Source organism: Desmodus rotundus, chromosome 1 (genome assembly GCF_022682495.2).
Source record: "Desmodus rotundus isolate HL8 chromosome 1, HLdesRot8A.1, whole genome shotgun sequence".
In the NCBI taxonomy this organism is placed as follows: Eukaryota; Metazoa; Chordata; class Mammalia; order Chiroptera; family Phyllostomidae; genus Desmodus; species Desmodus rotundus.
The window spans coordinates 41,674,873-41,700,301 of record NC_071387.1 but is presented as its reverse complement, the minus strand read 5'-3'; the positions used below and the strand labels follow the sequence as shown (position 1 = coordinate 41,700,301).

Below are 25,429 nucleotides of genomic sequence, written 5' to 3'. Positions count from 1 at the left end.
TCTAATCATGCTATTGATTTAAAGCTCTGGCTACCTAGCAGAAGCAAAGTATCACAAATAGGTAGATAGTTGGGGGGGTTAGGGAGGTTGTGTATGTTAAATACAAGGATATAGATACATACTCCAGTTTTACTTGGAAAAGTATGTTCTAACTTGTCAGCTAATTTCAGGAAGTAGTACGATATAAAATAAATCCATTAGGTATGTATAAATAAAAAATGTAATTACACATTTGTAATTGGCTCCGATTAGGTCAAAAAAAATGCTGTATATATTCCTGTCCCCACGAAATCCCAATTCATTAGGATTGTCTCCTTCCAAATATATCTGGAACCAACCCCCCCAAAAATATGTTACTTTTCAAACACACACAAAAAAATCATAGAGGGAAAAACTCTACGAGACAATAGGAATAAACCTACTATGCCTTTCCTCCCCCTGTTCTCAGCATGTGCCTGATTGGTACTACCAAAACAGTAAGTCACCTGAAATCTCAGGACTAAAACATTCCTAAGCATCATTTAAACTAGGATAGTGCTTTTCCCCTTTCCTTTTTATCATGCTTTCAGAAACAATGCTTATCTAAAGGTCTTCTGAAACCTGCCTTTTGTAAATTGCACAGTTATGATGGAAGTTGAAATGTTTACATATGTGCATACTAACCTAAAACCACCTAGAGTAACAAATAAGAGCAGGGTTGAGACGCCCCTTCTAACTCACAAGGAGATGATTTTTGCGATGGAACACACAATTTTCCTAACCTTGGAAACAATGGCCTTGGCTGGATGGGGTAAAAGATCACATGAGGTGACTGGATGCATTTCTTGGCCTGCCAGGAGTAAATTTCTTTCTTTGCTAGTGAGGTTTAGCGTAGCCTGTGATGTTGTTATTCCTCGTGAACATGACAGAGGAGCCAAGCATTTTTTGCAGCCGAGCCAATGCAGATTCTCCCTGCTGTGCAGTCAGGACTGATTTTACATCCACAGGCCAGAATGCATCTGTACCTAGAGAGCCCTGGTGCAGAAACCAAGTCTACGTTTCTGTAAGTGAAGTTGCCTCTAACCTATTTATCATTCAGGGACTAAGACGAAAGAAATAATCGTAAGGGAAAAAACATGCCCCCTCAAAAAATTAGTGCTCACATTTGTTCTCATCTTTCATTTTCGGCTGGAAAAGAACACTTCGAAGCACTGAGAGCAATCCAAAAGACGTTCTGTTTTGGTCTTTTGCAAACAAAGAACACTTATGAAAATGCAAACATTCATGCGAGAATATTTAAACTTAAATAAAAGAAATAATACAGCGGTATAAATACAGTTTCTGATGCTGATAAACTTGTTACTGCATTCCCTTGCTCGAGCAAGCCACCCACTGGAAAACAAGGGAGACGGGGGGGAAGGAATCAAACAGCCTCTGCACCATCTGACTTACCGCGGGTTCTACAAATTTATATGCAAGAACTTACAAAAAGGGTTGGGAAAAGCACTCGTGTAGCTATGCATTACAATTCCGTTTTCGACAGATATGAGGTATGCTTCATTTGCTCAAAGTAAATGTCAGCATAACCACATTTTTCCTTAAAAGGGATCCTGACCATTGAAATTACACAAGAAGCACACTTCCAACGGGGCAGCTCCGAAAGCAGCCCTTCGGTGAATCAGGGATGTTTCTACATGCAGTCCTTGCCTTGGGAGACGCCACGCATCTTGGAACATAGCCATAACTTGCACCTATGCCGTCAGCACATTTTTAAAAACTCTGCTGTGGCTTGCCAGGCTGCAATCTCTGAAAGGCCAGAAAGGTATGGAATATCCTGTTAGCCATAACTGGGTTTGTGACAGTTGTTGTAAATCCAGGTACAGCACGACTTTCAAACATGGGTTAAAAAGCCAAAAAAAAATTTTTAGAGCAATTCTCACGGGTAAGGGAGAAGGAAACAAAATGACCCCAGGCAATGCAACAGGCTATGACAATTGGGGCTAGAATAGAACAATTCTGAATAGAGTAATTCTGATAAATTACTGAATTAATGAAAAAGTAAACTTACTCCTGATAGTACTGCTTACAAGCAGCAAGTCCATTTTTCCAACAAAGTGAGACTCCAAACAATGATGTTAAAATGCACCTGAGCAGCCTGAAGACCTACCTATACACACAGGGACAGAAAGACTGCCCCTCTAAAGGTGACACGCTCAAGTCTTCACACAGCCACATTTTCCGTCAAAAGTTCTAGAAGGAGGCAATATGCTCGGCTAACTCCTGCTCAGAAATCAATAACTACGTGAACAAGGGCCTCTACCCAAAGGTAAACAGCCGCATGGGCACAGGCCACTCAGTTCACAGTCAGGGGGCAAGAGAGGTCAAGACTCCCTTCTCAATTTTTGGCTAAAGAAACAGACTTATTCACCACCAATTCCTCCCCCACCATGACCAACACCATCCAACTGGAAGAACCTAGTTAATTTCACATGAAATAATCATATATATATTGAATAAAACAACTTCCACTCAACTATCGAATTTCCTAAATGAGAAAATTTAATGTAATTGGTAAAAATGTGAGCACAATGTCAAATCCAGTAAAATAAAGCACAGGCTTCCCCCACTATCCTGAAGTCGAGCGTTCCTATGACACCTTTCATAAGCCAAAATGGTGTCAAGCAAAGAAGCAATTACCATTCATTTCTATGGAGTAAATTCGGAGCATTCCCAGACCCAAAATTCAACACACACAATGTCTTTATTTCATTGACGATAATCAGAACACTTAATTACGTCTAGTTTTATGCTAAGCATAACACCCTTACACGTTCTCTTAGGCTCTTCTGATACCTTGGGACACATCTTACTAATGCACAAAATAAATAGAGATAAAGCACAGATGTAGTTCAAAGCTACAAGGCTTGACGCTGACTGTGGTCCCAGAGAAGGAGCTGCACAGGGCCAGTCCCACTGCTGGGCGCATGCTGGGGGGGTGCACGCTGTCTCTACAATGGCTCCGCTGGCTGCCAAACAAACGCTGGACACTGTTTTCACTCCTCACCTTTTTTCATAAAAGCAACAATCCTCTTTGGATTTCTCTCCATTAGCGAAAACAGGTACGAATGTAGGTCTTTCATAAAAGCAAAGTGGCATAACACAAACTTTCAAAAGGCAAGGGATGCCAATATACAGAAATAAGTTGGCTTTCTCTAAGAACCAGTTGCCTTATTAGGGAAAAACAGAGAGATTAAACCAATTTGGCTGTAAAGCATATAATTGCCAAATGAAATGTGCTTCCCACAAAATATTCCTTTTTTCCTACACAGAAATTAGAAGTCAAGAGGACAAGGAATAAGAAAATGATCCTTCCCTCCTTAATGATCATGGCCATTACAGACAGGTTGACAACCTAAACTTCACCATTTAAAGAGAGTTTAAAACAGAGAACCCACAATGTGCAGTGTCAAGGGTGCTACCACCAAACCCAACCCCCTAAAAGGCTGAGAGAGACCCACTTAAGCAGGGCAACCTGATTTCCCTTTATGATAAGAGACAAGGCCACAGGTAAGGAAGGAGGAGCAGATGTGCCTTCTTTTGATTGATTTCTCTATTCCCTTTTATATCAACACCAATTAAATTCTGAGGTCAAATTCAGGTAGTATATTTTTGACTTTATATCTTTTAGGTGAGTAAACAACAAAGTAATACCCAAAGAGTAAATCAACCGGAGATTCATATTAAATAATGGACTGTGGAATCTTATTATAATAAATAGGTTCATCTTACTTTCCTCTGACAATTAAATGGGTAGGATCACAAATGCCAGAAGTTGGGGAAAAAAGTTTAAATGATCTTGACCTTGGAAGGATGTTCCCACAGAATCAGGATGAAATTCAATAGGAATAAATACTCTCAGTAATTGAAAAAAAAATCCATGCAAATACATAATAAGGAGAATGCAAAAATGCAGAGGATTGTATGAGATCGTGAATGGCCACAGGTCAAAAACAAGGCTAGTAATGTAACACTGTATTGAAAGTAAATATGAACAATCAAGGCACACTGGTAGAGAGCACACACTTACAGAAGCCCTCTGCACTCAAAATTGCTGTTTCTTGGGATGACTTATTAAAACAAAGATTTCTGGGGTTTCATGTATCTCAGTTCAGGAGAAGATACAGAAATATTCCTACTGTGACTTCATAAAACCATACCTCAAGCGTTGGGTTCCATTACGGTATCTTTTTTAGGGGAGAAAACAAGTAGGAAGACAAAGGACAAGATTTTATGCCTGCCTTACGAGAAATGATGGAAAGAACTCAGTGTTTCACATAAAGAAAGCAAGCCCCCCACATGTCATGAGACCGACTTCAATTATTTGGAAAAGTAGCTATGGGTTCCAGAGTCCCAGTGTCCCTAAGGGATGTAACCTGAAACTAGCTTCAGCACAGATTTCAGCTCTATATATGAAAAATTTCTAACAAAGACAGATGACCAAACAAAATTAATTCCTCTCAGGGGATGATGTTCCCACCACTGAATGTAGAGGGGGGAAAACTAGCAATGACAGGAAATGTTATAGAGGTGGCTCAAGCATGGGGTGCAAGCTTGGACCTTAAAGCACATTCTTAACTGAGATTCTATAATTACAACTCTCTATGAAAGACTTCACATGTGTTAATTATAGTCATCAAGACCCATAAAGCAGACTTCCTGGAAAGAAGGCAAAGTGCTCTAAAAAAACCAACAACAGTAACAACCTCCTTTCTATCTTTCAAAATGCACAAAAATGGGGGGGAGCAAAAATCCTCATCTACATTAATAATAGCAAAGGACTTGGAGAACAGAAGCAATACACACAGATCAAATAGAGAGAATCTGCTGGGGGTCTATGCTCAGCTCTTCTGTCTGTGTAACAGCGCACAGTGTTGAGGGAAGCAAGTGGCAAAGGTTCTGAAACATTCCCTGGTGCCCCTCAACTTTGAAGAGCCAGCGACATCATTTTGGAAGTTACATTCCTACAGGTATCAGGAATGGAGGAGCCAAAAAGAAACTAGACAGCCAACTGATCCCAGTTTTTCCTCTGATCAGGGAGGGCGGAGGGCTGAAAGTATGCCAACTTTGCAAAGTGGTCTAAAAATGCAGAGAAATACACCCAATACGTGCACAGAACAAAAATCCCACCAACAGTGAAGCACCATTCTGAATGACTTCTCATCGAAGTGGCTGGCTCACCCAAAAGAGGAGCAAATGGAACTGGTTACAAAATACAACGGAAGCAGCAAAGCTCCGAAGCTACCCACTGCCACAGAGCCCTCCCTACCACCTCACTCAGACAACTAAAGAGCTAAAAATAGAATATATACCATCATCCTCCAGCCCTGCAGCTCAAGTGCGAAGGGAAAAACACAGACAGACCCAAGACAAATAGGGAAGGAAGTCAATGAGATTCCACCCACACTATTTTTGGACAAACAGTAGGGCCAGACAAAATTTGGAACATTCTTAAGAAAATATGAAGACAAGGCACAGAACATGCAAAAAAGAAAATGAAGAGAACTTTGAAAGATTTACTCTAGGAAACAGAAGAAAAGATATGGAGTATAACTGCTTTGTACTATTAAGAAAATTTAAGAAACTGTGGACGTTTAAAGTCGGATATAAAAAAGAGAATAAAGAAACTGTCAGAGCTAAAAAAAAAAATAAATACGAAGAAAAAATAATGATATTGCACAACTTAAAAATAAATCTGAGCTCTGGCTAGCACGGCTCAGTGGATTGAGCACTGGCCTGCAAATGAACCAAAAGGTCACCAGTTCAATTCCTATCAAGGCACATGCATGGGTTGAGGACCAGGTCCCCAGGTGGTGCCCTGTGAGAGGCAACCAATCCATGTTTCTCTCCCTCTCTTTCTCCCTCCCTTCCCCTCTCTCTAAAAAATAAAATCTTTAAAATAAATAAATAAATTTGAAGCACCAAAATCATACAGCAGGCACTTCAGTAATTCAAAATGTATTTGTTAATACTTGGCATTTACATGTCAACCACTGCCAAATCAATGCTACAGATAAAAAAGAAATTAGAGCTAATCACACAAGGAAAAGGATGGAGAAATGAAACAATTAGAGGGAAGTTGACAGCTTTGGTAGAGAAACAAGAGAAGCCCAATATATGAATGACTGGTGTGCCTAAAGAAGAAAAAAATTCTTCTGGATCAGAGAAAATATTCAATGGTTAAGTTGGGGGAAATCTTCAAAATAAAATAATAAATATACAGGTAGAAGACGTTTGGAGAGTTTTAGGATAAGTAATAAAAATTAGAAAACACTGAAGCATAAACTTGGTAAAGTTATTAAACTTCCAAATGAAAGAAACAAACATCCAAAAAAAAGCAAATCACAAAGAAAAAATTTTCGGGCTGACTGCAGACTTCTCATGAAGTTTGTTAAGTCAGGAACAATGGAGGAACATCCACCACGAGGCAAGCAATGTGGATGGAAAACAGCTATAACCCAAAAAGTCTATACCCAAGCAAGTTTTTAATATGTAAATGCCACAGAAAAACATCCTCAAACACACAACTCAGAAAATATATCATCCAGGGACCCTTTAGGAAAAATCTATCTGAAGGTTTAATCCAATCAACTCATAAGTGAATGAAAATCAATAGGAAATATACAATTAAAGAAACTGAGAGAAGAAATGGCTAGTGTTAGGCATTTATTTAAACCAGAATAAATACTAAATATAGTTTTAACTGCAGATACAAATATAAATATTAAATTTCTGAAAGAAAAGTGAAAAATAAACAAGCAATATACAATAAAAATAACACTTAAATGAATTTCTTTAGGCTTAACTACAAATGATACCCTGTGATTTTCCCAGGTATTGAATATGAATCAAAGGTCTAAGAGTTTTGAAAAGTGTGGAAATGAATTAACTTTACGTGAGCAAAACTACAGAATCATTTTTGAAATGTTAAAGATCACATGCGCCACAAGGTCAAGTACTAACTTTATGCCAATGAAGATGAACCGGAAACACTGACGCAGGGGACACCCACAGAAGGAGAAAAGCGAACTGCTCCAGGATTAGGAGAGTGCGCACCCAGAATCTCAAGGGGAGCAGAAGAGACAAAACGTGGACTAAAACAATGAGCAGGAAAACAACCTTGAATACCATGCAGAACCCTCATTCCGTCTGACACAATATCCTTTTTACATTCAAACTAAGACAATTTCAGTTTCCTATACGACCAGCCTTCAATGACTTTCAGTAACTTACATGGCTAGACTTGACCCTTCAGGAAAACGTCCCTAGCCACGGACAAGTTTATGTTGTGCTCATGAGAGCTTTTCCATTCGATTCATTCAGGGTGGTCAAAAAGCCTGTTAAAGAAAATAAAATATGGGTATAAAATAAAACGTGTTAATATTATTACGAACCATTAAGATTTAGAGAACCAGTTTAAGTGTGGCATTGCTAAGTTGTCTTTAATAGGAGTAAAAAAAAATAAAATGAGAACATACAAATAAAATACCAGGGAAAGCAGAGAATGGAAGTAATAGAATGAGAGGCTGGTAAATTGCAGTCAGAGTGACAAACCCAGCTTACTGCCCATTTTTGTAAATAAAATTTTATTTGAACATAGCCACACTCGTTCATAAACAAAGTGTTTATGGCAGAGTTGAATAGTTACAATGGAGACCATATGGTCTGAAAGCTCAAAATATTACTGTTGGACTCTTCACATAAAAGTGCCCCAACCCCGCTAAAAAAATAAATAAATAATAAAAATAATCCCTGGTAACAGGTGAATAAATTTCTCCAGTGCATATGGGAGGGACACAATAAACAGTACTTCATCTCTGAAGCCAGGAAGCTGAGAAACGTAACTCGAAGAGTACTACTAAAAGTTATGTAGACTACCAATTGAAAATTAAAGGCAGATTACATAGCTTTCAAGTTTTGAAGTGAAAACACAACAAAAAAATCCAAAACAAACCAAATAACAAAGGAAAGAAGAGAGGCAGGAGGGAGGAAGACCTGGAAAGGGGGCAAGAACTGCCAGAAATCCATAAAAGAATCTGAAGACAGAACTCGGATGCAAAAAAAACCCCAAAAAACAAACAAACAAAACTCTCAAGCTGAGGTTTAAACAAACATACCCTGAGGAGCAGTAACGAAAAGATTAAGGATAGTTAAATATAAATGGAGAAGCAAATGGAAACAAAACCACCATATTAACATCCAACAAAACTGAATTCAAGGTAGACCTGCATTAACTTACATAAAAAGGTATTTTATAGTGATGAAAATTTAATTCGCATGGACATTTTTTAGGTCTCTCAAAAACGAGTACTTACATACATAAAGCAAGCATTTCTGGAAAGAGGAGAAAGTGTCCCAAGCACTGTAGCTATGGAAGACTTCAGCTCAATTCTCAACACTCGGCAGAATCACACCATAATATGTAGGGCATTCACCACAAACAGAGCAATAAAAGTAAACAATGCACGTATATTTATGTTTTATTATCATACATACTCATCTTATGTACCCATAGAACAAAAATCGACTATATATTAAATGAAAATAAATTCTAAAAAGTGAAAACCTTTCAAGGCCACGTTCTCCTGTCAGTCACGTTAAGACTAGGAATAAATAAGAAAGGCTGAAAACAGTCACGGCTGGAAAATTTTAAACTACCTTAACCCTGGTCTCAAAGATCAAAATATCATAATTTTAGAATGTCTGTAAAAGGATGGTATGAGCACTACACAGCAACAAGCAGAAAAATCCACAGCCTTAAACACTTTAGTACAAATCAAGAAAACATTACAATCCATAATCCAAGAATTTTAATTCAAGAAAATAGGAAAAGCCCAACCAAATAAACCTAGAGAAGTAGCAAGGAAAAAGGTAATAAAGATAAGGCAAAAACAGATTTACTTACTAAAGGTGTTGAAAACATTCAAAATGTCTCTTCAACAAATGGTGCTGGGACAGCCAGATGCCCACGTGGAAGAGACCGGAGCCAAAGCCCTACCTCACACCATACACAGAAACCAACTCAAACCGGACCGCAGACCCAACTGTAAGACCGACGACTGCCAAGCCGGGAAAGAGAAAACATAGAGGTAAGTCTTTGTGACCTTGTGTTTACCATCGGTTTCTAATGTACGGCACCAAAAGCGCAGGCAATGAAAGAAAAAAATGGATACGCTGGACTTCATCACAATTTTGTGTTTTGGTACAATTTTGCACATATCCAAACCTGTCACATGATCTTATTGGTTCCATTTTCTTTTTCCCTTGAAGACATTCATCCTAGGACACTCCGTTCTTCCACAGATAAAGCAGCTAATTTTCTAGAAATGTCTAAGTTAATAAAATTTAAGCTAAAAGTAGTTTTCAGAATATCTAGCTAAATTAGTACATTGAAGTATTTCAAGCTACTTTTGTAAATATGCAGTTTAGAAAAGAAAGTCTGTATAATAAATTTAATTCAATGCAATATAAGTACATACTTTTTTCCCCCATTTGATTCACAAAACCGTAACAACACTGAGAGGTACCAAAATAATCACTAACACAAACTGGAAGTGGGAAAGTAAACCAATAAAACCTTTCTCAAAGGCAAAGTGGTGACGTGCACCAAAATTTAAAATAAGCCTATTGCTTGGCGGATGGCCTAACTCTGAGGACCTTCACTGAAAGGGCAATTGTATAAGCTTATAAAAAGGTATCCCCTACCATATTCACTGTAACACTGGTTATAAATTTTTAATGGAATCAAACTAAATATCCATCAACAGTCATCAAGAATAAATGGTGGTGTGCTGACAAGTATTTAACAACTCGTTCTGTCGGGGGAGGGGAAGGGAGACCCTGATTTGTAGCATTTACCAATTTCTGTGGTAAATACGCTCACGAGGGCTGATTTTCACCTACCAAAATGAAGTCACTAAATGCAGAATTGAGAAGAAATGTGTATAAGTGGCTTTCATGAGTGGGTGGGAGCTAGCTGCAGCGTACCACTGAATGATTCAAAATACAGTGGAACAACAACAAAAAATATACTGAACGCTAAAAAGCCAAAAAATGTGATGGAAGAGATTTATAGACTGGAACCTCGGTTCTCAAATCTAATTCATTCCGGGAAACTGTTCAAGAAGCGATCTATTCAAAAACCAAATCTCCTTTGTCGCCTGAGAGACACACACGTGACTGATTGTACAGGTATCAGCATGAAAGGGTTGTCGGGCAGAGCATTGAGACCCAAAGTTTTGTGACACAACCGAGGCAGTTTTTTCATTTGGTCAAAAACCGAGCTGTTCGAGAACCAAGATGTTCGAGAACCGAGGTTTGACTGTATTAACATAGCAAGATATCCACTACATATTACTGGACCAAAACAGGACTATTACAGCATATAATGTGGTGTATGTGGTGTAATCTGTGACGGTGTCACTTTTTATGTGTATTTCATTTTCATCTGAAAGAAAAAGAACAGAACAGTGATGAGTAAATACTACATTCAATCTAGTTTTACCCATAACAGCAGCAGTAAATCTGGCTTTCATGGAATATCTAAAGCAGATTAAGATTTTTATTTCAAAACAGAATAGCAAAAGACAAACAAATGATTTGGCTTCAAAGTAATTAAAAACTTCTGTATTAAATAATAGCAAGAAAAAGAAAAACAACAGACTGGGTTTAAGTTATTTGCAGTAAATATTTTTAAAAAGGCTAATTTCATTTGTATGTTCAGGGCTCATAAAGAGGCAAAGGAAATGAAGAGACAACTTACAAAACAAGAAATTCAACTGAAACAAACATATGGAGAATGATCATTCTCACTAGGAATCAAATAAATGCCAATTTATAATTATGTACCATTTTTGCCTAGCATTGATACCCTCTCCTTATTGCTCATGATGTTGCAAAAGGTATATAATCATTTCAGAAAATTCTTTAGGTGCATAGAATCAAGAGTCATAAAATCTATCATATCATCTACCTAGAAACAACAGGCCTATTAATCTATTCTAACAAAAGTGTGTGTGTCTGTTTTAAAAATGAGATCTCCACTGGGAGCTTCATCACAGCATTATTCTGAAAACAGAAACATTGGGACGAACCTAAAAGTCGAGAGAAAGAGAGATAACAAAACTCTCTCTATATATGTATATGCATATATGTATGTATATATATATGTATGTATATACATGTATATATATGTATGTATATATATATACACACACGCTCTAATAAAATATTATATAGCAACTCCAAATATCAACATGAAGTCTACACAGACACCCAGAAAATATTTATCATATAATGTTAAATTGTACAGTACGATCACACCTGGGCAAGAACCACAAAAATAAAACAGACTAGAAAGGAACATAGAAAAAAATCATGTTTCTTTTGTTAGATTAGTACATTTGGAATAAATTTATGAATAAGTGTAAAATCCTTTTTTCAAACTTTATATTAAAAAGCCATTGCACCATTTGTAAATTTTCAAAATCAATGAAAAAAACACAAAAAAAATTTATTAACAGAATGGGCTGTCATTCTTTCAAAGGTTAACAGGAAAACAACATACGAGTATTTCTTGAGAATTTAAGAAAATTTGTTAAGTGCGATATGAATACTTCTTGACTCAAACTTTGCCTATGAAACAGGTTTTCTCATTAAACTTTATTATTTTAGAAAGCAACCGTATGACCAGAGGACATATATCTCAAATGCTCTTCCTTATTTTATTCCAAAAAGAGAATAAAATACAAAATAAATTCAGCAGTAGCATACTGCCTGAAGATACATTATATGTAGAAGAATATTTTCAATAGAAAAAAATAAATCACGGGATCCTGTGATTCAGAACTAGGGATGCTCAATGCCTTAATTAATTCTGGGAAGAATACATTGTAATCTGAGTAGCAGCTCACAGAGAGACTCTAGGGATTTAGAAAAACCCTAGACAAGAATCTCTGTTCCCATGGGCAACGTGGCCTGAAGTGGAAAGCCCTAAAGAAACTGTGTTTCTCAAAGGACACAGCTGGTGATTTTCATGAAAATACATTTGGAGTCAAGATTTCCCTGAAGAAATATTAATGAAGTCCTATGATTTCCTCCATTAAAATGCAACTTTTTGCCAAGAATTGTATGGATAAGGAAATACAAATTATTTAGCCAAAACTATTCAAGCAATATACAGGTCAGGTATCCTCTCTCCCATAAGATGGAAACTTAGGGGGCTCATCTTTACAAGAGATGTTATGTGCCCAATGTTTCTGAGTTACTTCTGCTGTGCTCTGGATAACAACTTAGACAGTGGCCCAACAATAACAGGAGAAGCTAGGAAGTGCAGAGGACACCCCAATCCTAAGGCCTTGAACACATCAAGGGACTTGCACCTCCCAAATCCATGGCTGAGCCACACTTGGCTCCAAGAGGAGCAACCATTACGGTACTTCGTTAGTTCCTGACCCAGTAGGAAGGGATTGGGAATAAAAATAAACATTGATTTCAAGTACCCTTTTGTTTCAGTACTCCCTACCTCTGCTCTCAAATTATTGAGAATTATTCAAATTACCCAAAATATATTTGCCCACATTATGAATCAAGAAATCATGTTGAGGTAATTCTATCAAGGACAAACGTAGCCCATTCTGAACGTTGTTCATAAATGAAAGTATGCTTTAGGGACCTTGAATAATCTGAGGAAAAAGCCCACTCCCTGGGTTTGGATGTGACAGCCTAGAAACTGAACAGTTGGTTAAGAGAACCAAACCAGAAGATATCGGCCTTCCGCAGCTAACAATCACAAACTACTTCGAAACAGGCAGACCCCGTTTTATTGCACTTCGTTTTACTGCGCTTCACAGATGTTGCATTTTTTTACAAACGAAAGACAAGAGCCTCCACCAGCAAAACTCCCTTATTACGGTGGCCTGGAACCAAACCTGCAATATCTCGAAGGTATGCCTGTGTTACAATACATTGTCTCCACCTGGGTATGACTCTACTTGTCCAGAATAGCTCATGAAAGGATTTACCTAATCTTTGCCTTGGGCAACTGAAAGGAGCTCTATCGTAGGAGGAAGCAGCCAGATGGAAGCAGACTTCCTAGACTAGGATCTCTCCAGAGACGTTCTAATAACCTATCACCACATTAGCAGAGTTCTCAATCCAGTAATAGATGAATTTCTATCACTTTAAAGAGCTGACAGGAAAAAAAACCCACCATGGAGTCATATTGTAAATTTTCTTTTTCATATGTGAGTAGGTTTTTTCACTGCTTGACATGGTATCTGGGCTTAGTGCATCTAACAACCTCCAGGAGCGAAAGAACAGGGAAGTGCACGCAATGAAACCCCTCCCATACAACTCAGGCTTCTATACTTGCTCATCTCCCAGCCCTGCTCTGGGAGAGGAAGGAGAGGAAGGGCAGGGTAGATGTAACAATGATAAAGAAATGCCGAAGGGGAGTGGAGCTGAAGAGGGGAAGCTGCTTGGCCCCGCTCTTCCTGATCAAAGACACAAGCCAACACACAGGGCCCCTCTCCTTTACTCTCCTTCCCCCCAGAGCCCAGTGGAGATCCAGCTGCCCCACCCTACTAGAACAACCCACTCTGCCCTGCCACGCCCCACTAGATCCCCCACGACTCTCCTCTGCCCGCGACTGGTCTCCTTTCCCCTGCACCTGTCCAACTCCAAATCTGAAATCAAGGTAAGTGAGCCTGCAGCCGATAAGATAACGAGAAGGCCGTGTGCCAGGAGCAAAGCAGGGGTCAAAGAATGCCAAATGCCTGCCTGGCACATCCAGCAGGGCTGGGTCTCGTTAGAAGGGCAGCTCTGTCAGAGAGGGCAGGGTGAGTCTAGCTGTTCCTTCTTCGGTCTTCTCCAGAATGCAGACGAGATACAGAAAGGTACTTCCTTTAAGTTTTCTAACCATGGCCATGACAACTGAGGGCAGTCCAGAGGCCACAGCAAAACAAATTTTTTATGTATATATCTGTATCTATATGTATTATATAAATTGTATAATAAACAAAATAAATTGTGTGTATATGTATCTATACACACAGATGTATTTTCAAACAAAACCATATAAACGTTCCTTACTTCATGTTATGTATGTGTTTAACATTATCTGTTTTTCTAGTTTCGAAGAAAGTCCCAAGGGAAAAAAATGGGCACAGTAATAAAAGAAGGAATGGACACAAATGGTCTACACAAGGGTTAATTCTAAATCTTTCCTGTTAGTTTCTGGATAAGGGCCTACTGGCTCCAAATACGAAGCAGTCCCCCAAAGGTGCCCCGGTCAGGGGTGTAAGGCACTCATGGTGCACTCATGGTGCTCAGGCCCGGACAGCCAACCTGCCCTCACTGAAACTGGCAGAAATAGCCCGGGAAGCAGAGAGTCTTGGTAAGCAAATGTAAAGCACTGCTCAAAGCCCAACGAAGCAGAAAAATAAAAAGCAGCGGTGAGTCTCAGGTAGCTGCCTAAGGCAGAAGAAAACCCCCAGACCTGGGCAGGACTGTGCTGGGCCTCTGAGCCTCCAGGGCTCCATCTCTGTGCCTCCCAGGATGTTGCCCTTCCTGCAGGAAGCAAGAGACCCATGCTGATACGGCAGGAGACGATGGATACCCTTTCGTGTGAAAGCAGTGAAACTATCAGCAGCATGCCAGGCGAGGGGGGGAGGGGCAACGCTGGAGAGACTCGCTCATGCCTCCTTCTCACTCAGCTTTCCTCGCCATCCTTCCATAGGGTGCTGTGAGCTGCCTGAAAGGCACCTCCGTTATTCCCAAAGGAAAACAGAGAAGAGTGAGGGAGGCTAGGAGGACAGCCCACCATATTGCCAGGAAGCAGCCCTGGCAATGCTTCCTTGGACACCCCATCACTTCTGGAGAGGGCCTGGGCTCAGGCCCAGCATCCAGGGCTGAGTGTGGGCAGAATTTGGCCCAGATGGCCAAAGCTGCAGAGGGGAAGCAGAGAAGTTCCAAAGTTCAAATGGCCCTTAGATTTGCTCCAGTCTCTTCATTCTACAAGTTTCTATAGAAACAGTAAAGGAACAAACAAACTAAACACCCTCACATCAGAAGAGGTAGGGCAGGAGTACCTAACCACCTTCCAGGTACAGGTCTCAGAAAAAATACACATACCTAAGCCACTATGCAGAGCCATGAGGAGCATGTGATCATTTAGCCAAATCCACTTTCACAAAGCCAGTATGCCAGTGTCTGCACATGATTTACCAATTTTCAAAAATACTCTATCACAACAGTTAGAGTGACAAGAGAGTTAAACACTTAACAACCACCCTGGCATTCTTTTAAGGGCAAACTAGGAACAAGAATTAAAGTCATCCTGTATTATTAGAACAAGTCACAGGAAATGGGTCAGCTCTTTAGGACAAGAGGAAAAAACTGCCTTTGCCATCTGCAGAAAAAACCACGTAATACAGGAGCTCTGAAGAGCCCAAGCCCTAAAAGATCAATTCACACAGCAAGAAAATATCATTGTATCTTTATCAGAAAAAAAAGAAAAAACCCAAGTCCTAACCAGTGTGGCTCAGGCTCAGTGGGTTGGGCATCGTCCAGGAAGGCGAAAGGTCGCTGGGTCCGATACCTGGTCAGGGCACACGACTGAGTTGCTGGTTTGGTCCCAGGTCAGGGCATGCAGGAGAGGCAACTGATCCGTGGTTCTCTCTCACATGGATGTTTATCTCCCTTTTTCTCCCTCCCTTCCCCTCTCTCTAAAAATAAATAAATAAAATCTTTAAAAATAAATAAAATAAAAAACAAATTAAAAGACAAAAAACACAAACCAGAAAACCTACTCAGACTGGGTAGAATAACGAAGGCAAAGGCCCCTGCTGGTGTCTTCCTCCCTAACTATCTGTATGGAAATACAACGAGACGTCCCGAGGCTCTTAAGTCACTGAGATGGGGACTTTTAAATCGTTAAGTGAGGAACCCAAGCTATTACTCAACACAGGCCTTCAGCACTTTCTCCCCTTCTCGCAAAAGCACTGCCACCCTATTTTGAAACCCAGTGGCCCACAACAGTATCTCGGGCTGGCTCACCAACTCTCCGCCGGGGATCTCGAGCAATCGCAGGGCCCCGCCCACGGAACAGAAAGGAGAATTCTACATTTTATAGATGACTTTGTTTTGCACACCAAAGTGTTGCTAAAGAAAGTTAATCATCTACCAAAAGCACATTCACAGGTGTCTTTCTTTTAATGTGTTAAAAGCCCCCAACTTCCCCTGTCACCAGCTCAGCCATGTGATGTTTGAAAGAAACACCAACTTGGAAGTTCCCTAAATCTTAAAGAAATGTGCACACCAGAGAGCCCAAGGAACCCGTCCTGGCCTTTGTTTAAGGAAGCTGTGATGAGAGAGTAAATGGGTGGGTAGGATTCACACAGAAGGATTTTTGAGGGGGAAGGGGCTGTGGCAAATAGAAGACTGGATAAAGGGTGGGCAAGACACTGAGGCGTTTCTCTCTAGAAACGAGAATCTGTAGTCGGCTGCCGTCACCAGGAAATAAAACCGTGAAAGATGCCTCATCACCCTGCTGCCTCTTCAGCAGAAGAAAATGCAACAAAGAAACAAGAATCATAGAAGAGGTGAAAAAGGTTTTTAAAATATAAAATAAGCAAAAGAAACATTCTATTTAATTTTTGTAGCAAGTGACTTGATTTAAAAAAAAGTCAAATTCTGAAAGAGGCGATTAATTCATGATTTTAGTTCACCGAAGGGAAAAACACGAGGCTCTCTCTTAGAAATATACATGAGTATCTTTCTTAAATATCACTATTCACTTCCTGCAACAGAGCCAAAGTCTCACTCTAGCTCTTTTTCTTTAATTTGTGAATCAATTATTGTTCCCATCAGTGAGGTGCAGGAACATAAAGGCACTAATAACATTCTAGCTCCTAACCACACCACAATCCATTACACACTTCCTTGAAACAAATACCTTGTTTCTTAAAGCAATCAAATGGCTCACAATCCAAGATTAATTCTGTAATAAAGGTGTGTGGAATTTTCAAATTTCAAATGACGTGATGTGTGTAACAATTTTCCATTCAAACTGCTTGATAAACACTATTGGCTTTTCAACCCAAAACAATATAAGAATGTTCAAATGAATCATTCGCACTGGAGAATGAATGAGAAGCGGGCATGGAGACAAAGAATACCTCAATTTCGTCTTTAAAACAGAATTCCTTTCATTGGGCCCCAGGTGGCCCACAGAACAGCAAACAGGAGGGGCAAGTGGAGAACATACGGATAATACCCATTAGAAGAAAGCAAAAAAATTTAATTCACTTCATCCATCTGCTCTACTTTCTTGTGGGTATCCTGCTGCCCACCAGCCCCCACCCTCCTATGCCCTATACAAGACCCAATTACGGACAACATAATATTTGTAAATCCAGCCATGCGTTGGGCGACATTGAGATACAAAGAAACAAGAGCCACTATCACTGCCCACCCCCACCCGCCACTCCACCATGGAGCTACCAATCTAGTTAGAGAGGCAGTACAAGCGGTTTCTAACAGTTTCTCATAGTTACAGTTAAAGGGGAAAGAGTATATGCTCCAAGGAAATAACATATATACAACTCAGGAGTTCAAATTCTTAAGATCATCCGCTTTCCCCAGTTGTGTAATCCCCGGAAAGCTTCTACAATGGCCTTCAGATTATTTTGTCTTTTTCTTTGTATTAAGAGCCAACAGAAAAGCCAAAGCCAGGAAGGATAATACTCAGAAGGACATGTCAGTCTGAGGGCGTCAACTGTGAAACAACAAGAAATGTGACAAGTGCTTGTAGCCTTTCCTGTTGGCAAACAAGAAATAAGGAGTGTCCCATATAGCACGTAATCTTGAACATAATAGGTGCTTAATATTTGTTCATTTGACCTGCATTCTGTATGTGTCTGTCTTTCTTATGGTATGCCTGGTTTTTAAAAAAAAATGAGAGGAAATGCTTATTTTTCAATAACTGGCAAGTGTTTGATGAATAAATGAATTTGAAATCTCTTCATAACTTGACTTTTAAATAATACTCATTTTGTTCTTAAAATTGAAGCGTAACGGCTTTTAACACAATATTCTGCCTTGATTTCCAAAATCACGGCTAGATATGAGGGTCAGCTCCAGAGCTATTGAGTTAATTCTGTTTTTGGTTCTCAGCATTGCAATTTGGATGTTTGCTTTTGTTTGCAAAGTCTAGATTCATGAGCACCTAGGATTTATGAACTCATTTCCGACAGCATGTTTAGGTCCTTTTTTCCTTTTTACTGCACGTTAGCTGAGAAATCAGTCAGATTTTTACATATCAGTAACGTAACAAATCAAAGGTAATTGTCAAACAACTTCCTATAATTTTATTAGTAACAGCTGTTCACACAAAATACTGTTTGGGTCTGATAATAGCTCTTTCTTTAATGTGACTCCATTCGGCAGAACAAGAGAAAAAAACATTCACTGTTTACTGCAGTCAGTTATTGCCACAGATTTAATTACCAACAATCACACATTTTACCTTCTATTGCTATTTCACACTTCCCTAGGATTAATTCTGCAAAGATCCTAACATTGCCTTAAAAGCCACGATAAAAGTTGCTTTTTGAAAAATGGCACTGCCCTCCCCTTCAACGAGGAAACTAGATTTTAAATTTGTTGCCACAAATACATGTATTCCCCTCAACCCAAAACACAAGAGTCTGGAGGAAACAGATTCCCTCCGCGTTTTGGGGGAGAAAGCAAACTTAACCTTCTTAAAATGGCTCCTCTCTCTTCCAAGATGTACTCTTATAATTCCCTACTTTCCCTCTACAATACCCAGTCAACATTTCCATTAGTATCAGCAGAATTAATAACCTCCCCTTAAAGAAAAATTAGTATAAATGCTGGGATAAAATCATCCTTGGAAAAGGGCCTTCATTTCTTTTCAAGTATGAGTTTGCCTGGGTCATGAAGGAAGAATCTGTTCCCTTTTTCTACTACACACAAAAAAACCGCAAAAAAACTGTTACAGGTTTTTAAAAATTCATCTGTAATAAAAATAATAACTACATTCAACAGTCATCTCTAAAAATTGATAAGCTATCTCTTATAAAATGCAGCTGGGTTTGGGGTTTTTTTTAATGAAAAAGAAGCTATCAAACTTATTTGGAATAAACAAAATGGCTACTAAGTTATTCTTCTGGTTTTCTTTTCTAAACATACGTAAAAATAATGGAAGGGATATACATGAGATAATTTCACTGTTCCGTAGGGTTTTAACTTGCGCCAAGGTTCCCATACAAGGAACTAACTTAGGGACTGACAGTTAATATGGCAGCTCTAGACAATGAATTCACAATGAACATTACTCTGAACGGCTTTGTCGTAAGTCAATTAGTGATTTGTAGGAGGGATGCTCCCACTTCACCCCTCCGATATAAACTATAAGCACTTATTTCCAGGGGGAAAAAAAGGAAGAAACAAGAGGAGATGAGTCCAAATAAATCCTGACATTTAGAAACATATTCAACATTTGAAAGCTCAAACAGGAGCAAAAATAAAACCAGTCTGGTCATAAAGCACCCTCACAAACACCGTATTTTGGTATTTCCAGGGAGATGCTGTTATTAGGGCCACTTAGAGGGGAGCTTTCATTTTGTGGTTCTGGGTAGCCATCCTAGACAGCCACTAACCTCTAGGTTAATTCCGGCAATCAACATCCCCATTCTTCCTCCCGTGAACTAACTCTACGGAGGGGTAGCGGGGAGGGTGTTTTTACCCAGACCTGTGTGAATGAACTCTCCATACAGTCTAAATCTGTCAGGGCATTCCCAGGCTTCTATGTCCCTTCCTGTGCTGCACAGTTTGCAATACATACATGTGCCTCTCAAATTTAAAGTGTTCTACCTGCAATTCCTAAAGTTCTGTTTGCAGTAACTGTGGTTCTCCTCACGTCATTGACAGGTGAATCTTACAAATCTGTTCAGTCACCACCTGCACTCTGATGAGTGTATCATGGAGAAAAGTATTTGGCAAAAAGAGATAGGATTAAACTAGCTTCTACACGACACCAGGAGTGGAATGGTTTCTTTTTTATTTTTCTTTAAACTTTCATACTTAAAGCATGACTGGTATTCCCAAATGCACCCAGCAAAGAACTGAAACACACTGGTTTGATACGTGATGTTCCATTTTACATTAACACTTCCTATCCTCGAATGCACTTGTATTCATTTGGCTCAAAGGGTTACATACAATTTTCTTTAAAAGATCATGAGTTTATCTGCCACAAATGGAAAACATTACATATCCCTGTGTCTCTATAATTTATTCATTATTTTATGATTTCTATCAGGAAGATCATAAGTAACTTTACTCATTCAACAAATACTGGGAGCATTCTATAAGTTAGATACAGTGCTGGAAGCTGGAATTCCACAGTGATCGACAGAGACACAACCCCTACCTTCATAAGCTTCCGGCCTATAATAGAAAGAAAGTCTACCTCCACACCTGCAATTCACTTAGAAGATCACGAACATACATTCTTCCATCTAAGACTGGCCCAAACTATGCCTGTTTTCAAAAGGTGGAATTCAAGAAATAAATAGGTTTGATAAATCTTCCTATTGGGTGATTACGATCTGAAGAGTGAAGATTTCAAAAACATGCAAAATCAGAACAGGTAAATAGGAAAAAAATATATTTCTTCAAGAAATCAAAAAAATTTTCAGTATGAGTATCTGTGACCAGAATCAGACATTCAAAGCCACTTCTTTTATGCAGACTTAAAGACACTGACATTATTGACCCATATGGGACCTATGTACCACCAACAGAAATACTTAGTTAATATTCATGAATATTAATCAATTAAAGAAAATATAATGGACTTTATACCTACAAAGTACATAAAAACTACAACCAAGTTAAAGTAATTATCTTGCATACATGTGTAGAACACAAAGTTTTCAAAGGTGTCAAAGAAATAAACAGTAATAAAAAATGAATTTAGAGAATGAATCAGTTAAAGAAAAAAAGAATTCAGAACTAAATAGGATATTTTATGGTGGTAAGTTTGAGTTCATTTTTATTTTATTTTCTTTAAGACTTTATTTATTTATTTCTAGGCAGAGGGGAAGGGAAGGAGAAAAAGGGAGAGAACCATCAATGTGTGGTTGCCTCTCCCACATCCCCTACTGGGGACCTGGCCGGCAACCCAGGCAAGTGCCCTGACTAGGAATTGAACTGGCAACCCTTTGTTTTGCAGGCCGGCACTCAATCCACTGAGCCACACCAGCCAGGGCTGAGTTCATTTTTAGGAAGAATAAAAAATCAACATACATTAAGTATTGCAGAATTTGGAACACACTGGTACATATAATTGCTGGATATGATTCAAAGTAGCCCAAATTTTATTGCCATCCTTTCATCAAGGCAGGTAGCCACTATTTTCCCTTTCTACAATAATTTCTCCATACTATTAATAGATAAAATTAAATAATTAGGTGAACACATGCAAGGGTCTCTGGCCATATAAATCAGTTTCCATTAAAATGGTGTCAGGAAGTTTATTTCAATCTAAGGGCAAATCCTTAATTTCCGTAAGCTGGTTGAAACTATTGGTGACCCTTTAAACTACAAAGGGATACATCTGTAACCTCCTTTGGATAGGTATCATTTAAATGAGTGAAGGAATATCAAGACTCATGAGAACAGCAGGTCAGGAGTTAGTTCCTCAAAGGGAACTCCTCCCCAATACTATCCCTTGTTCAGATCAATTATCATTTCCCTCCGGAAATGATAATTTCCGGGAAAAGTCCTGAAATCAATCACATGCCCATCCATACACACAAGCCTATGTTGAGCACATAGCTACTACATTATCTACTACATTAATAGTGTAGGTACTGTAGAAGTTCTGTTAAAAAAGCAACATACTGAGGACATGAAGCTGTAGCAAATCTTGTATGGCTCGGCATCATATTTCTAACAGAAAGTTGTATGATTTTTAAATGGTACTGATAAATGTAGGTCCTAAATGAAAGTCATATTTTCTACTACTTCTAATAGGCCCTATGAGGGGGCTGGGGTGGGGATGAATTAAACCTTACTCAAGTATCTAATAAAACAAACAAACAAACAAATCTCCACACTACCACCACTTTAGCAGTGAAATTGTTTCTTTAATTTTTTTCCTATCAGCAAGTTCGTTTTTTAAAGCACCGTATGTTATTGAAATACACAGTATGTAATTAAGCACCCATATATGTGTATTTCCCCAAAAGTCCTCCTAGACGTTGAAACCTAGACCCTCAGACAGACAAACCCCCTTGGCTCTAACTCAAGGCTGCTAGGAACCCAGGGCTGTCACGTTCCAGGCAACAGCCCTGGCCTGAGAGACCTCAAACGCGGATTCAGAGCTAGACAGAAACAAGTCAAGACTGTAAACAGAGAAAAAGAAAATAGTTCTTAAGGCTCTCTAAAATACATGATTTTCCCTTAATTCTGCTCATAAGTGCCCTATACATTTTCCTTGCCCTATTTTCTTCCCAACAGTGAGAATTCAGGAAACATTCAACTCCATGTTTTCAGCCACTAGAAATAGCCCAAGATGAGAATAAAAATTTAAAAAGACCTTCATTTCCCCATTGCACTTCCCCATGCCTGGCTTCATTTCCTAAAGCCCACTCTTATCCAGCGCTTTGCCTTCTGTTCTTTGTAAATGTGCACATTTATCTAATCTGGTTTCACGATGAAGACATAAAGCAGGGCATGTGAATTCACCATTTGTAACTATTTGTGATCATTATATTTTGTTCCTGCTTGTAAATGATCCCGCACATAAGCAGTTCAGTACAAAAGGCAATTGGTTCCTTGAACCAGGAGATGGAATGCTCAAGAAAGAAAATGAATGTTTCTCAAATCCGAATTGACAATACATTATTTTCCTCCAGAAATGTGTAAAAAACCCTGGACACAAATGCAGGCATTTTTCAGGCCTGTAACTGCAAAGTTGTTTGCTCTTCCTACCACAATAGCTGCGAGTTATGGCTTGCTGGCTTGTATGTGACCCCTGATCGTTCATTATGAACATCCTCTCAGAGATAATAATCAATAGAATTCCGAATTGAGAACTAGCATTGTCTTACTAACTTAGTGTTAAGGAAGAATGTTAAATTGTTTTCCTTAGAGATTAAAAAGAGATTTCTGCTGTACATTTCCCATTTAGCTTCCAGCCCGGACCCCAAACATACCGAAATACTGTCCGTTTTAAACAAAAGGTTTTTATTTGTTTCCATGAGAGTAATTGAGAGGCGCACTGGTTTTCAGTAGTAGCTATCGTGAATACAGGCCTACATCTGGGTTACCTCATTAAACAAAAGATACTGTGGCTGTCAACGACCACACAGCACAGCGCTCACCTATCCCTCATCTTTATCTGGAAGGAATGGTGCAGACAATAACATGCCGGTCACCATCCACTGGTCAACAAACTCTTCTGGGGCCCCTCCTTTCGGTGATCAGGTAGCTAGAGAACAGCACTTGGGTGACACATTTGGGCTTGCCTCCCGCCTCCCCCCGCCCCCCAATACCTAAGCCTCCTTTCTTTGGAGAGCCAACCACTGGGCTCCCACATCATCACTCCTCGGAGAATCCAGGCGCTATCGAGTCTGTCCGTCGTTCCACCATTCCCTCCAGACCCGGGAACACACTGACAATGGTTGCACATAGGCCACCCCGCCGCAAGCCATCCTCCAACACGCCCAGACTCTGCTCGCACCCTCGGGCCACACACACTCACACAGCTCCCCACTCCACCACCCCACGGGACGCCGCGGCCACGACACTGGAAGTTCAACCCCTCTGCTCACCTTTCCCACCCCCTGCGTCTGCCCCCACCAAGTGTTTTGACATTCAGCTGATGCACAGCAGATAAAGGAGCACCCGGAATGCATGGCCCTCAGGGATACCCAAAGGCACAATCCGAGGACCTGGGCAGGGCAGCCCGACTCCCGCGTGCGCGCGCGTATGCTCGGACGCGCGCACCCGAACGGGTGCGGGTAGTGTCCGGGGGCGCGCCTGGGGAGGGTAATGACCAGCCCGGGGCTCCCGGGGGCGGGGGCCGCTGAGGGCAGCGACCGGAGCTGGGGGTTGGCAGGTGGGCAGCGTGGAGGCCCGACGGGAGGGTCTGCAGCAGCCGGCCCTGGGCGGTACTCACCAAGCAGCAGCAGCTTAAGCTCCCGGCGGGCGTCCCGCTTGTCCCTGCGGAGCTGCCGCTCGATCTCGTCGTTGATCCGCCGGGCTTCCTTGGCCTCCTCGCTCAGGCAGCACGCCATGATGGACTCCAGAGTCATTCTTCCAAAGTGCCTCCGCTACAGCCCAGCCGGCACCCCTGGCTCACACGCACGCACACACACCCTCCCGCCCTCGCTCCCCCGAGGCAGCGGTGGCCGTAGAGCCCCCGCCGCCCGGGCGTGCGTCCGGGACGAGCTCCGGGAACCGCCGCGGGGCCGCGGCCAGGGCCCGGGGTGCGTCAGGAGTGGAAGGTTGGGGCCGCCGGCAAGAACGAGGCAGGCGCGGTAGACTGGTTAGGGGGGCGCACAAGGAAAGGCCGCCGCGCCCGGCCTCGCTCAGACGCCCGGGCTTCCTTCCCCGGCAAAGGGCGGCCCGCCTCGCCCCCCGCACCGCCGCCGCGGCTCCCCTAAGCGCTGCGCCGGAGGAGGAGAGCACATCCACCGGGGCGTCTCCGCATAGAGCGGCCGCCGACGGCTCCCCGTGCCGGCGTGCCGCTCTTCGCCGCCTCCTGACACGGCTCCCGGGCGCCCTCCGCCCAGCCCGCGCCCACCGCCCGCCGGGACGCCGCGCGCTCCTCTGCCTCCGCCTCCACCTCCGCCAGGCGCCCACCCCCGGCCCCGATTGCCAGGCGCGGAGCGGCTGCTCAGTGCTCGCCCTCCCCCTCGCCACACACACACATTTTCTTCTTTCTCTGAACTGGAGCACAGATCCGGGAGGGAGAGGGAGGCGGGCGGAGGAGGAGGTGGTGGAAGAGGAGGAGGGAGCAGGGAGGCGGTGCCGCCCGGCCCCTCCTGGAAGGCTCTCCTGGGCTCGCAGCCGCTGCGCGCCTCCCAGTGCGGCTCTCGCCTAGCCCGCGCCGCTGCCGGGCTGGTCCGCCCCCTCCGGCTCCGAGGGAGGGCGCCTCCCGCTCCCGCGCCCTCTGCGGGGGCCAGCGGGCGCCGCGGTCACGGCCGCCTCCGCAGGGGGCAGGGCTGCGTTGCCGAGGCTCAGCCCGGCCCCCGCCAACCTGCCGCTGCCGGCAGCCACCGGGAGTGGTAAAGCGGGAATATGGCGGCTTCTGCTTGTCTTTCAGCCCACCAGCCCCGGAACGCGGCCTCTGCCCTCG

General features: G+C 41.5%; 1 protein-coding gene across 1 annotated transcript in view; it reads right to left on the bottom strand.

Annotated features, from left to right (window-relative positions):
* Positions 1–25,125, bottom strand: part of LOC112300359 (guanine nucleotide-binding protein G(q) subunit alpha) — a 258,072-nt gene extending 232,947 nt beyond the window's left edge. Inside the window, exon 1 of the mRNA XM_053923593.2 lies at positions 24,248–25,125. Coding sequence (XP_053779568.1) covers positions 24,248–24,383 — 136 coding nt within the window. The 5' untranslated portion in view covers positions 24,384–25,125. The remainder of the gene's footprint in view (positions 1–24,247) is intronic.
* Between the last annotated feature and the right edge of the window lie 304 nt (positions 25,126–25,429).